The following is a 15,348-nucleotide window of genomic DNA, read 5'->3' as shown; positions in this document are numbered from 1 at the left end:
ATCAGTCCTGAATATTCATTGGAAGGACTGATGCTGAAGCTGAAACTGAAACTCTAATACTTTGGCCACCTGGTGTGAAGAACTGACTCACTGGAAAAGACCCTGATGCTGGGAAAGATTGAAGGCAAGAGGAGAAGGAGATGACAGAGGATGAGATGGTTGGATGGCGTCACCGACTCAATGGACATGAGTTTGAGCAAGCTGTGGGAGTTGCTGATGGACAATGAGGGCTTGCATGCTGCAGTCCATGGGGTCGCAAAGAGTCGGACACGACTGAGCAACTGAACTTGTCTTGTGTTGCTACTAATCTTGTGACTTTAGCCCTAAAGAGTTCTTTTTTAAGTCACTTCCCTAAATTACCTCAGCGTTTGCCCTTGTGATCTAGATCAGAGAGAGTCAAATTCAAGAACGTCATGGTTAGAAGTACTAACTGAAGCATCCATTTATGCTTAATCTCCATTGCCTCTCCCATGCAGGGTGGTAGCCTGTTCAGATAGCATCATTGTCCCAAGCTAAGTCATAGGCAGCATTGCTACCAGGTTTCGGCTCTAGGTAAGGGGAGAAGAGATCACAAACATGGCTTTAGAATAGTCGGTTGACCCAGACTAAGGCTGAACAGAATACACTTTTAACTCTGACTTGTCTGGGGCTGGGTGATGGATAACCATAAAGTTTGTTTACTGTAAATTGGAAGAAACATAGAATAAGATGTTTTAAAATACACAAAATAAAAATTGAGTATGTGGTTCACGAAAATTTAACCTCACTTTTACCTTATTTTTTTATATCTAGAAGTTTTGGGTAGTTTCCAGTATTTGAGAACCAACCAAGAGGCAGACAGACTTATATGGCCTGATTTTGGAGCCCAAGTTTTATCAATATCAGTACTGTTCATCCAAATTTTAAGAATTGTCACCTGAAAGATAAAATTAAAGTTTCAACTTAATCTCATTTTTACAAAGGAGCCAAAGTATTGTTTCCTACATAAAAGTGTCTGTGATCTAACCTATGTTAATGTTAAATTTTTACTGAAGTTATTTTCCTTTTAATAAGTAGTATTTAGGAAACCAATATGTGTTCCATGTGTAAATACTTGGCACTTGAAATTGAAGATTAGTGACCAAAAAAGCTTTTATAAACAGCTAAATTATCCATTCTCTCTCACTTTTGAGGGCAAATATTTACGTAGAGCCATTGTGATTTCAGGGAGAAAAACTAAACCACCACGTCCAGATTCCCCAGCCACTACACCAAACATATCTGTGAAGAAGAAAAACAAAGATGGGAAGGGTAAGTACTACTACTGTAATTTCCTTACAATATTTATAGATCAAGTAACATTCAGATTGCTCTAAAATATCTACATACTGTAAGTAGAAACCACTAATAATAACTGTATACTATAAGTAAAAAACACCAGATTTTATTGAAATGGATCTTATTGCTGCCACCTCCCACATACACAGTTATCACTTTCTGTAGAAATACTCGTAATGTAGCACAAGAAATCCATTAGGAGATTTTCACTTCCCTGTCAAAATTGTCTATCTTTTCATTTAATAATGAGTCTCTTGGAAGAATTCAGCCACATTAGGTTTTCAGTTCATAGGCACTTTATTACATTGTCCTGGAGTTTTAATATTTTCATAACTGCTTCCCAAATTTGAAGAAAATTGTTAAGGCTTATCTGCTGGCTCTTGATATAAAAAGAACAACTATTGAAAGATTTTTTACATTTCTTTTTCCTTTTCTTCTATGTAATAATGTTTCTTAAAGAGGCTGAAAGAAAATTTCTTACAATGCTTTCTCCCTAGGTCATCACAAATCTAATTGGCAGAATTGCTCTATTTGAATAACTTATGTGGGACTAATAAAAAGATCTATATTAGACTCTAGAAATTATGACCATTATATCACCAGTACTAACTGAGCTGTGTAATTTGTTTTATATAATTATAAATGGAACTTAATAAGACCTTTAGTTGTGTTTTATTGTGCCCTTTCAAATAAAGTTTTGATTCAGTTAAAAAGAAATTGCTTTTGTTTCAGGAAACACAATTTATCTTTGGGAGTTTTTACTGGCACTGCTTCAGGACAAAGCTACTTGTCCTAAATACATCAAATGGACCCAGCGAGAAAAAGGCATTTTTAAATTGGTAGATTCTAAAGCGGTATCCAGGTTGTGGGGGAAGCACAAAAACAAACCTGACATGAACTATGAGACCATGGGAAGAGCTCTCAGGTACGTGAAATTTCTGTAGTTCATTGTGTGAAGAATATTAATACTAGAAAGCAGGTAAGTTCTAAAAAGTCAGAGGGTTTTCTTTAGAAATGGTGAATTTTACTATTGAAGTGCTAAAACCCCACTACTTATAGAAGTGGGTGTTTAAATCGAAATATTATTTCAGTCTGGAAAAACGTTCTCCTTCCCCCCAAAATCTTCATGCAAATAATGGATATTTTATTTATGAAGAGATCAGAAAATGTTAAACTATCATCAGGCATTGTACATTGACCACAAGGCTCATATGTTTTGAGCCATTAAACTTAAATTCAGCACAAAATAACAAATGTTGGTAATGCAGGTACTTTATAAGAGGGTGCGTTTTTAAGCATGAACCTCAGGTATGATACATTATGTTGGAATAAATGAATGCTTCAAGAATAATGTTAACCATTGTGAAAATGTTGAACAGAGATACCTCTTCAACCCACTTTTAGTTTGTTTTCCTTTGATCATGTCATTTAGTCGTCAAGATCTGGATATGTTTGAGAAAAAGTTAGTGGAAACATCCAAATCTGATAACTTGATAATTTTTTAAACTAGAACTATTTAGTTACAGTTTGCATTTTATTTTTTAGCTCACAGTTGTTAGGTTCTTGATCTAAGTAGAATCAGTGACAAAACTTGAATCACATCTGTTTGTACATCATTAAGTTTTTTTTTTTAATTTTAGTTTTTTATTTTTTAAATTTTAAAATCTTTAATTCTTACATGCATTCCCAAACATGAACCCCCCTCCCACCTCCCTCCCCATAACAACTTTCTGGGCCATCCCCTTGCACCAGCCCCAAGCATGCTGCATCCTGCGTCAGACATAGACTGGCGATTCAATTCACATGATAGTATACATGTTAGAATGTCATTCTCCCAAATCATCCCACCCTCTCCCTCTCCCTCTGAGTCCAAAAGTCCGTTATACACATCTGTGTCTCTTTCCCTGTCTTGCATACAGGGTCGTCATTGCCATCTTCCTAAATTCCATATATATGTGTTAGTATACTGTATTGGTGTTTTTCTTTCTGGCTTACTTCACTCTGTATAATCGGCTCCAGTTTCATCCATCTCATCAGAACTGATTCAAATGAATTCTTTTTAACAGCTGAGTAATACTCCATTGTGTATATGTACCACAGCTTTCTTATCCATTCATCTGCTGATGGACATCTAGGTTGTTTCCATGTCCTGGCTATTATAAACAGTGCTGCGATGAACATTGGGGTACATTAAGTTTTATATAGAAAATTGTTTCAGATTTACTGAATCGACTTTAAAACAGGTAGGGACATTATAGTAAGCTATGGAAGAGAAAATAACTACCCTTCATTTAGAAATTCTTTTCTCACTTGTTTGTTTCCAACTTTAAACTCTTGTTCATGATTACAAAAGTTTTGCTGTGTTGAATATTGTTTATGTTTAACCGAATACAATATTGATGAAATTGTCTGTTTCGAATAGGTACTATTACCAAAGGGGTATTCTGGCAAAAGTAGAAGGTCAGCGCTTGGTGTATCAGTTTAAGGATATGCCGAAAGACCTTATTTATATAGATGATGAAGATCCAAGTTGCAGCATAGAGTCTTCAGATCCATCACTGTCGTCAACAACCACTTCGAGTAGGAACCCAGCAAGTCGATCGAGAGCATCTTCAAGTCCAGGAATAAAAGGAGGCGCCACTACAGTTCCAAAACCAGGGAATTCGAAAGCTGCAAAACCCAAAGATCCCATGGAAGCTGTGCAGCCGTCCGAGGCTCTGAGGACAGTACAGTCCACACAGACTCCGTATCCTACCCAGCTCTTCCGGACTATTCACGTGGTGCAGCCGGTACAAGCTGTTCCAGAGGCAGAAGCAGCCAGCAGCATGCCAGAGGAGACGTTAAATCCTTCCGTTCCGAGTATTAGGTGAGAAAGCTAAAGTGACCAGCGCAGATCATTGCGTCATGTTCTGTGACAAGAGTCATTATTGGTTAAATGTGTCAGGATTCAGAAGTGGAAATAAAAATGATAAAAATGATTTCAAGCTAGAACTTTTGGTCAACAGATTGTTTCAGCAGCAAGGCATCAGTCCTCTGATTTTATCAGTGATTTGTTGTTTTTAAACTTTGATAGCACTTGATGTGATTCTCCCAATTTGAATCAGTCCTATATAGCTTTGTATAACTGATTGATCTATATAAGAAGAGATCCACATACAAGAAAATCCAGGGAATGGTTTCAGATCTTTTTGGGGACAAAGTTAGAAGCTGTGAAAATTTAACATAAATTTACGTATAATGACCCTTTGGGATGCATTGAGTTCTAAGAAATTCACATTATTCCTTGGGAAGATAAGTCTTCTCAGATAGTATCCAGAATAGTCAAACAGGTTGGGAGTCCAGGAATCAGGTTTGTAGAGTGGCAGAATTGGAGGAATAGTTTTTTGGTTTAATCAAATCAAATCTGACTCATAACCCTAGAGACGACATATCTTAACAAAGTCTAACAACAACTTAGACTTTTTTTTGCAGGAACTTTTGACTGGTTTTGACTGATTTACAATGGGGAAAAAGGAGAAAGCCAGAAAATTAGTTGGACATTTTCAGGGTTCTGTTTTTTAGTTTCTACTGCTGTGAATTTCCAGAACATGACTTATAAGAGCCCTTCCAAATCCAATAAATATGATTCTTTTGATTATTTTTCATTAGCTGACTCCTGTCTTACAGTTGTATATTCTCGAGTATAAATGCTGGATTTTTATTCAGTTGACCTTGAAGTAAGCATTACCTAGAATCAAAACAGACCTATTAGACCATTCAGTCTTCCTTGTATGCTCCAGTAAACTTTTGACAAGTTTAAGAGAATTGAATTATATCTTAAATTATTGACGTATGAGGGGTGTAGGTCACATTTTTCCTATCTTAATTAAACAAGTACTTATTTAACTATGTTTTCCCTTTAATATTTGTTTTCCTCCAAGTTCTGTTGGTTACTTACGATGACTGAATATCTGATTGGAATTATGTGGTTCCGCCCATCGTTTTCTAGGCTCTGTGTCCCTCTTTGTTGTCGTCGTGTTTGTTTGTGTTGATAACAAACATGCAGATCGCTGGGACTCCCTTCTTGGATGGATTCAGTTTTTTTTTTTTTTTTTTAGCATCTCTGACCAAAGGTTCCTTTTTAGACCCTGAGAATAAAAACAAACCAGAAGAAAAACAACAATAACAAAAACACACAGCTCTAGCTCAGAAAGATTATAAATTATGATATTGTATTGGATACTTTATTACTGTGAATGTCAGTTTCTGAATAAGACTCAGTGCCAGGTATTAAAGGGTTGTAATAAAAAAACTTCCTGTGATTTTCAAGCTGTCTTTGGTATACCTTTCAGAAGCTTCATTTTTACCTTCTCTGAGAGTTCTATGGGCTTCCCCTGTGGCCCAGAAGGTAAAAAAGAGTTCTGTGGACTCTGCCTGATTCCTCCTTCTCCTGTTTTTTTCTTTTCCAACCTCTGTGTTATCGATGCCTCTCATTATGTGATGTTTCTGACCAGAGCCATCCTTTGTTTAATGGGTCAAGAGCCAGCATTTGTGGTATTGCCTTCTTGCTGCTTTTGTTAGGTCTGTGTTGCATACAGAGAGTTGTCCAGTTTCTGTAGCTTCCACTGCCAGCTCTTGCTCTGCTCAGAATTCCTTCCAGCTGAAGCTGACTGCTTCCCTCTACCATGTTCTAGTACATAATCCAGGTTTTCAGGTAACTTTAATGCCTGTCTCCTGCTATCCATTTAAATCTGTAGAAGCTACCTTCTATCCACTATCCTTTTTCTAGCACCTAACATAGTCTGACACAGAATGCTCCTTCATATTCGTAGAATTTGTTTGGAAGTAGTATATATGATTCTTTATCTCCTTTCAGAATAATGAGTTCTCTAAGTGGACTACTTATAAAATGAACAAATACAAAATTTAACTCTTCAAACTTTAAAACACAATTTTTTATTCTTTTTTTTTGACCATGACTTGTGGCTCACAGGAGGGATCTTAGTTCCCTGACCAGGGATTGAACTAGGCCCATGGCAGTGGAAGTTTTAAGAACTGACCACTGGACCACCAGAGAATTTCCAGAACAATCTCTTCTTGTAGAAATTATCATGTATTTATCTGACTATCTGTGTATCTACATTCATTTTTTAAAATTGGGGTATAGTTGCTTTACACTGTTATTAGTTTCTGTTGTACAGCGAAGTGAATCAGTTATATCCACATACATTCTTAATCATTTGTTTGATTTTAAAACAATTCTCTCTCTCACTTGGTTGTATTTTATTTTCCTCCCTCAAGTCCTACTTATCTTCACTGTAATTATGCCAACTTTTAACTGTAGAAATTTCAAAATATGGAAGGGTTGAAATAGTACATTGAACACCTGTTTGCCATCCATCTGGATTTATAATTGATCTTTGTTTCTTTGCTTTCTCTCAATATTTATCGATGCCCTTTTTTTGTTTGTTTGGGTATTTGTCAAGTCAGTTGACATCACCATGACATTTCACCCCTAAATATTTCAATGTACAGCTCTTTAAGAATACAGACATCCCAAGTAACCATATTATCACTCCTAAGAAAAGTTACAGAAATTAGGCTATCTTTCTTGGCTAGTTTTTTAAAAAACCAAAGACCTTTGAAATATTTTTTTCTGTAGTTGAGAGAAGGTACAATACTTACAACTTAGTTCAGTTCAGTTTGTTCGCTCAGTTGTGTCCGACTCTTTGCGACCCCATGAATTGCAGCCCACCAGGCCTCCCTGTCCACCACCAACTCCCGGAGTTCACCCCAACTCATGTCCATCGAGTCGGTAATGCCATCCAGCCATCTCATCCTCTGTTGTCCCCTTCTCCTCCTGCCCCCAATCCCTCCCAGCATCAGGGTCTTTTCCAATGAGTCAACTCTTCGCATGAGGTGGCCAAAGTATTGGAGTTTCAGCTTTAGCATCAGTCCTTCCAATGAACGCCCAGGACTGATCTCCTTTAGGATGGACTGGTTGTATCTCCTTGCAGTCCAAGGGACTCTCAAGAGTCTTCTCCAACACCACAGTTCAAAAGCATCAATTCTTTGGCACTCAGCTTTCTTCGCAGTCCAACTCTCACATCCATACATGACTACTGGAAAAACCATAGCCTTGATTAGATGGACCTTTGTTGGCAAAGTAATGTCTCTGCTTTTGAATATGCTGTCTAGGGTGGTCATAACTTTCCTTCCAAGGAGTAAGCGTCTTTTAATTTCATGGCTGCAATCACCATCTTATGAATTAAATTTAGATTAATTATTAAATTAATGTAACAGGAACTGATAACTTTCAAAGCACTCTATATTTCATATACTTTATGTATATTAAAATATAGAATCCTTATTGCACAACGAGATATAGGTAATATTCAGTATTCCTATTTTACAGTTGAGGAAACCGATGCAAAGAGAGGCCAAGGAGCCTGGTCACAGGTGGAGATAGTGGTGGAGATAATGTTTTAATACAAGCAGTTTAGTCTAAATCAGTGAACTTAATGATCTGATATACTCTCAGTTAATTCACACAATCACAAGAATTATTTACTTATTTACAGAGAAGTAGCAACATATTTTTTCTCCATTTTTTCCTTTACTCATTTCTTCTTATCTCACACAATTGCCCATAGAATTATCCCTCAGTATCCTCAGGGGATTATTTCCAGAACTCCCTTCAGATTCCAAAATCTGAGGTTGCCTCTTATGTAAAATGGCTAATATTAGCATATAACCTCCATATAGCCTCCCATATACTTTAAATTATCTCTAGATTACTTATCATACCTAATACAGTATAAATGCTATGTAAATAGTTGCCAGCATGTGGCAGATCATTCAAGCTTTGCAATTTGGAACTTTCTGGAATTTTGGGGGAGGTGAGGCTGGATATTTTCACCTGGGGATATCCAGACTCACATGGATATTTCTGGGGGAGGTTGGTGGAATACGTGGATGTGGAGCCATGAGTATGGAAGGCCGACTGTGTCTATGTTGAAATTGATTAAACTTTTCTTAATTGATTTATGGTATATGTATTCAGGTTTACAAATCTTAACTTTGGCTTCACAAAAATAAACCTCTAGTAAAGTATTTTCCTAAAATTGTCCCTTGGTAAACTTGGAGGTCCATATACCTACCAAGTATAACTTGTTTCTCTACAATGTTTTTCCAAGCACTTAGTTTGTCTTGCTGCTGCTGCTAAGTCGCTTCAGTCGTGTCCGATTCTGTGCGACTCCATGGCAGCCCACCAGGCTCCCCCGTCCCTGGGATTCTCCAGGCAAGAACACTGGAGTGAGTTGCCATTGCCTTCTGCAATGCATGAAAGTGAAAAGTGAAAGGGAAGTAGCTCAGTTGTGTCCGACTCTTAGCGACCCCATGGACTGCAGCCCACCAGGCTTCTCCATCCATGGGATTTGGGTCTTTTAAATAAATTAGCCTCTAAAAATATCAATATATAATGTATGTGAAAGTGAAGTTGCTCAGTCGTGTCCAACTCTTCGCGACCCCGTGGACTGTAGCCCACCAGGCTCCTCAGTCCATGGAATTTTCCAGGCAAGATTCCTGGAGTGGGTTGCCATTTCCTTCTCCAGCGTATCTTCCCAACCCAGGGATCGAACCCAGGTCTCCCGCACGGCAGGCAGACGCTTTACCATCTGAGCCACCAGGGAGCTCCTATATAATGTATAGGTTACTTTAAAAGCCATATAATGGAGTAGGAATTGTTGAGCATAAAATTCTCGCCCTACAATCCTTGTCAATTATTAGATATGACATTGGATTATATTAACCAACTGTTCTGTTTCCTCATCTGTAAACTAAAGATGATATTATTTAACCTGACAGGTGGTTGTAACAATTAAATGACACTTCCTGACAGCTGAGTAGATATTCAGCAAAAGCCAAATATTATATTGTATATCTTTGTTAGCTTCAGAAAGTTTGAAGAATTTTAAATAACCAATATTGTACCAGTTGGTTACAAGCAGCTTGGGCTTTTTAGAAGTAGTTAACTGTAATGTAACCTTTGTTGTGCAATATAATTATAAGCAGACACAACTGACAGTTTAATAATTAACTAAGAAAAAAATAGTTTTAATTCCTGTGGTTGGGAAAAGGCTGCATAATATTTAATCCTTTAATCTCTGAATTTTTTATTAGTGAAAATTTATTGTTTTATAATTTGTTCAAATAGCCAGTATATTTACATTGCAGGTATTTTGGGTCAGTGTATATATTTCCTGGCAGATGGCAGTCAGATGCCCAGGAAAGGGCCCTCTTTTTCTGACTTCAATAAAAGGCATTGAATGTCTCGTGGTAGCCCTGATTAACAACATGGAACCTTTCCAAGTAGATTATTGGTTATGCCATACCTGAGAGAGGGAAAGAGAAAGGGGTGTGTGAGCGTATTAGAGTTGTAACTCCCTGCTGTTTAAAAATCTAATAGTAAGCATCCCGCTTTACTTGAAGTTATTCAGGACTGAAGTGACAGTATGTTGTAACGATTAAGCGCATAGGCTCTGTAGTTGGCTGATCCCTTTTCTTATCTAACTGCTCACCTTATGCGAGCTGTTCAGCTTCTTTCTGCATTAATTTTTTCATGTGGAAAATTGTGATAATAATACTGATTTGGTGGCCAGGCTATGCATATTCATAGACACATTCTGTATGCTTTCCATGTGCCAAATTCTATTTTATCTGTATTGTACGGGTACATGAGCTCTTGGCATGGGAAGCTCTTGGATCTTTTTTATTTAAAAAATGGTATCAGTCTGTAGGGTCAGTTACCATTTGCAGGCTTAGATTCTACCCAGGATATCCTGATTTTAGGCAGGCAGGAAAAAAGAGAGGTACAGTGTAGTTTGGAGAAGTGCCCTAGTTCCCAAAGTTATTCTATATCCTTCCAACTCATCACTGCCTGCCCACTAGTATTAGTATACCTGGCCTTTATTCCTGGCCGTACCCTGCCAACCTAGTAAATCTCCATTACCTGACTCGCACTCTCTTCTAGCAGTGTCCTTCAAAAGGGCTGCTGACATCCTGCTGTGGACGGATTCTCACAGTGGTGACTGTGGTGGCAGACTGAACTTGAGGAACAGTATCCTGCAGGTGTGGGTGTGGGCTCCAGCTAGTCCGGGCCTTTCTGCCTCCTCTTAGTTTCTCCTGAGTTGTACAGAGCCATCTTCCACCTTATCCACTTGGTTTCTGCTCTAGAATTTCATTTTTCATATGAGACAGGCCACATAACTGTCACTTGCTAAAATTTACCTGTGATGGTCTCCTGGCAATCATTGGCATTTCGTTTATGGGGACTAATACGGCCCTTAGCCATCTGAAGTAGCAGTCCTCTCCCTTTTGTAAAATAGCTTTACAGAATTCAGAGGAAACACAGTTGAGATCCATATGCTGAGTTTGTTCAACATTTGTTTTGTACTGACAATAGCCGTGAGTATATAAAGTTCACAGCTGTGAACTTTAAAAATTAGATTGACTTGTAATACCATTTATGTACCTCTTTTCTTCAATAAATAGAGTTAACAACTTAAACTGGATTTTATGTTAAAATTGTATCTTTATGATTAAAATTTGTGCAGATTACTCGAGCTGAGAAAACACACCTCTAAAACAACCTTTGTTTATTTTTGCCAAGATTTGGCCTTACCTTTTGTTCTCTCTGCCGTCCTAAAGAACCCTCATGAGTTAATCATATTCATGACTTGTTTTATGTAATATGAGCCGTGAATTATTAAAATTCTTCTCATAATTCTATCACATATACATGTAAGGTTGAAGTATTGTTTAATTTTAGTTAATTGAGTGTTTTCTCTATATAATAGAAAAGTGAAGTCGCTCAGTCGTGTCCGACTCTTTGCGACCCCATGGACTGTAGCCTGCCACGCGCCTTCGTCCATGGAATTTTCCAGGCAAGAATACTGCAGTGGGTTGCCATTTCCTTCTCCAGGGGATCTTCCCGACCCAGGGATCGAACCCGGATCTCCCACACTGCAGGCAGACTCTTTACCGTCTGAGCCAAAACAGGTTGAAAACAATTATAATCATGTGAAGTTTGGTAATCTGGTTGGACTTATAGGTGACATTATTCCTCAAATATTAAAATGATAGTGGATCCAGTGTTTATTTAAAAATTCCTAATTTTCGAAAATTACCTGGCAGTCCAGTGGTTTGGGCTCTGCATTTTGCCAAAGGCCAGAACTGATCCCTGATCAGGTTACTAAGATCCCACAAGCTGCATGGTGCAGCATAAAAATATATATATATATATTTTTTTTTTTTTTTTTTTCCTAAGTCAGGCAGCTTATGTATAACTTCTTTGGGAGACATTTTGATATCCTCCTTCAACAAAAAATTGCTTCCCCATTTGTGTTAATATAGTGCTTTATACAGACTTTTTTTTCACAGATGGCATTATAGTTAATGGACTGAGAGTTTTTTGTTGGCCATTTCTGTATGTGCAGTGTTTAATGCTGGGTCTGGCACAATGTTTTTGTTGCGTTGGCAATAACAGGAAGGAGCATTTGAAATGAATAACTCATGTTTTGTTCAAGTGACTTGTCAAGTGTTGTTTTCAACAATCTAGAATATGCTTATTTCCTCACTTTTATTTCGTAATCTCAATAGGACCATACAGACTCCAGCCCAAGTTCCAGTGGTGGTATCTCCTGGGAATCAGCATTTGCACACGGTAACACTCCAGACAGTGCCAATCACAACAGTGATAGCCAGCGCAGATCCATCGTCAGCTGCTGGATCTCAGAAATTCATCTTACAAGCCATCCCATCCTCACAGCCCATGACAGTCCTCAAAGAAAACGTGGTGCTCCAGTCACAGAAGCCGGGCTCCCCTCCCTCCATCGTCTTGAGCCCAGCCCACATGCAGCAGGTCCTCACCAGCAGTGTCCCGCCCGTCTGCAACGGAACCGTCAGCGCGGCTTCGTCACCGTCCTTCAGTGCTACCACGCCCATGGTGACCTTTTCTCATCACAGTTCACAGCTGGTTGCTCACCCACCTGGCACTGTAATCACTTCAGTTATCAAAGCTCAAGAAGCAAAAACTCACATACAGGAAGAAGTGAAAAAGGAGGTTGAAGATAATGAGGAACAAGGCACTGAAGACGCTGAGCAGCAGCCACAGCCTTACGTGATGGTGGTGTCCAATGGATTTCCTTCTCAGGCAGCTGTAAAAAACGAACTCCTGGAGCCCAGTTCCTTCTGAGGAAGACGCCAAAGGAATTACAGATGGCTGGTTTTTAACTGAACATTTTCGATTGTATGCAAACTATTGATTCTAAGATAAATTCTCCAAACTTTCCTCATTTTGTAGTTACTTGTTAAAAATTAGTAACAGTTAATTTTGAATTTGTTAGATGAGGGGGGAAAACCCAGATATTTCTGTTTGTTCTCTAAATGTTTCACAATTCAGTTGTGAAGGAACAGGCATTTTATACTATGAAGACAGTCTTTTGAGATTTTTTTCCAGTGGTTATATGATAAGCATTTTACAAGCACCATTTTAAATTTTATACTGCATTAGCTTTTCTGATTCTTTTGTAAATACAATACTTAAATGTAAGACATCAGGAAATTTATATAGGAGCTGTTTTCATTCCACTCGTATCACAGGTTAAGTCTTGACTCTTTGAAATGCAAGACACCTATTTTATGCTTTGTTAAAATTATGATTTCACTTAGATCGACTTTAGTTTGTTGCACTCTATGTTGAGCTATGCCTATGTAAAATATAACTTTAAAAACCGAAATGTGCCCGTGATAGGGCTGAACCTGTTTCAGAAGCAGGATAATAGAAAAGCATCAGCCTAAGAGTGGTTCTCCTGCTGACTAGCTGTGTAACCTTGGGCAAGCCATTTGATCTTCTGGGCCTCCTAAGAGGAATGGTGTATTGGATTAGACTCCAACTCCTATCTAGTTCCTATCTAGTTCTCCAATTTCCCATCTAGTTCTAAATTTTATGATTCTAACTCCTACATTTTATCAATTTATCAAATTTATCATTTAGTATCAATTAAAACATTATCAGCTTATCTCCTAATGTAAATATAACTAAAATATTACAGAAAATTAATGGTCCTAAAAAAATTCACTTTTCTATTATCTGTAAGACCTGCTATGAACCTGAATTCTTCCTAAATAGTTTGTTCCTTAACTGTTTAGGCCCCTGTGCACTGTGATCCACTAGTAAACTTATGTTCTGAGTGCTAAATGATATACTGCTATCCTGAAAGAGTCAGGGCTCTTTAAGGGCCCAGAAAGCAACCAAGCCTTGGCTAATCTGACTGAGTAGTCAATTGCAATAAAACCATAATTGCTTTGTATTTTGGATCTTTTTTTTAATTGGGAGTGGGGGAGGGGGAATTACATACAAAGATAATATACATTATATATCCATGTTTCTAGATTACTTTTTAGATTACTTTTTCATCTGTAAATAATGTACATTTAATTTCACAAGAAAAATTGTTTCCTGCAAATTTTTTAGTATAGCAAAAAGCAATTTTTGTAGGTGAAAAAATCATTGTGTTTAGAGGTCTAATGTTATATGTTTTCATATTACAGAGTGAATTTGTATTTAAACAAAAATTTAAATTTTGGAATCCTCTAAACGTTTTTGTATCTTTAATTGGTTTATTATTAAATAAATCATGTAAAAATTCTGTTTTTTTGTTTTCAAGCTAGTGTTTCTTAATACAAAATGTTACTAGTATAACAATGTTACTAAATGTTTATATAATAGTCAGATAAGATTTGCGGAATGTTATCTTCTCAGTTTTCCTTTCTACTGTGCCAAATGGCAGTTTCCAGACATGACACCATGGATTACCAGGCTCCAAAAATTAGAAAATAAAATATTCCCAGCAATAATATTAAACACACTTAAAAAGACAAGTTTTCTAATTAGAAATTAGATCAGTTAATTGTTAAACTCAGAAAACATAGAAACAGAAAAATGTAAGAAAATGAAAATCTCAATCCAATACCTCTGTCAGTTCAGTTCAGTTCAGTTCAGTCGCTTAGTTGTGTCCGACTCTTTGCGACCCCATGAATCACAGCATGCCAGGCCTCCCTGTCTGTCACCAACTCCCGGAGTTCACTCAGACTCACATCCATCGAGTCCGTGATGCCATCCAGCCATCTCATCCTCTGTCGTCCCCTTCTCCTCCTGCCCCCAATCCCTCCCAGCATCAGAGTCTTTTCCAATGAGTCAACTCTTCTCATGAGGTGGCCAAAGTACTGGAGTTTCAGCTTTAGCATCATTCCTTCCAAAGAAATCCCAGGGCTGATCTTCAGAATGGACTTGTTGGATCTCCTTGCAGTCCAAGGGACTCTCAAGAGTCTTCTCCAACACCACAGTTCAAAAGCATCAATTCTTCAGTGCTCAGCTTTCTTCATAGTCCAACTCTCACATCCATACATGACTACTGGAAAAATCATAGCCTTGACTAGACGGACCTTAGTCAGCAAAGTAATGCCACTATACCTAGTAGTAACTTCCACTTAGTCATTTCTTCATGTCACTTAATATTTTTCTGAAATATGGTTTTGAAAGGAGCATTCTTATCTCTGAAGATGGAAGCAGAGAAAAATGTGAAGGAGCAGGCCTCACTGGTTTTCTTGTTTACTACCCTTAGCTTATACCCTTCTGTTCCACTGTTTTTCTACAACTTTCCATTCTTCATCAAACCTAGTATATGTATATGTGTACTGGGGAGATGGGTGATCAAAGTGTAATATATATATACACTTTCTTATATTCTTTTCCATTGCGTTATGTCACAGAATATTGAAAACACTTCCCTATGCGATCCATTATGAGCTGGTTGTTTATCCATTCTATAATGGGTAGCTTGCCTCTGCTAATCCCAAACTGCCGCTCTTCCCCTCCCCTGCTCCCTTCCCCCTTGGCAACCACTAGTCTGTTTTCTATCTGTGAGTCTGTTTTTGTTCTGTAGATGTTGCTGGTTTTTACCATATTTTAGATTCAACATGTAAGCGATA

At 37.8% G+C, this 15,348-nt stretch overlaps 1 protein-coding gene across 4 annotated transcripts in view; it reads left to right on the top strand.

The window, feature by feature from the left end:
• The window catches only part of ELF1 (E74 like ETS transcription factor 1), a 117,812-nt gene extending 103,806 nt beyond the window's left edge, over nt 1-14,006 (top strand). For all 4 annotated transcript variants that reach the window (XM_069602176.1, XM_069602174.1, XM_069602177.1 and 1 more), the window contains 4 exons: nt 1,207-1,290; nt 2,050-2,242; nt 3,740-4,183; nt 11,956-14,006. In XM_069602176.1, coding sequence (XP_069458277.1) covers nt 1,207-1,290; nt 2,050-2,242; nt 3,740-4,183; nt 11,956-12,550 — 1,316 coding nt within the window. In that variant the 3' untranslated portion in view covers nt 12,551-14,006. The remainder of the gene's footprint in view (nt 1-1,206; nt 1,291-2,049; nt 2,243-3,739; nt 4,184-11,955) is intronic.
• The last annotated feature ends 1,342 nt before the right edge of the window (nt 14,007-15,348 follow it).

The sequence above is a fragment of the Ovis canadensis genome, chromosome 10 (assembly GCF_042477335.2).
Source record: "Ovis canadensis isolate MfBH-ARS-UI-01 breed Bighorn chromosome 10, ARS-UI_OviCan_v2, whole genome shotgun sequence".
Classification (NCBI taxonomy): domain Eukaryota; kingdom Metazoa; phylum Chordata; class Mammalia; order Artiodactyla; family Bovidae; genus Ovis; species Ovis canadensis.
This window is presented reverse-complemented; position numbering and strand designations above follow the sequence as displayed.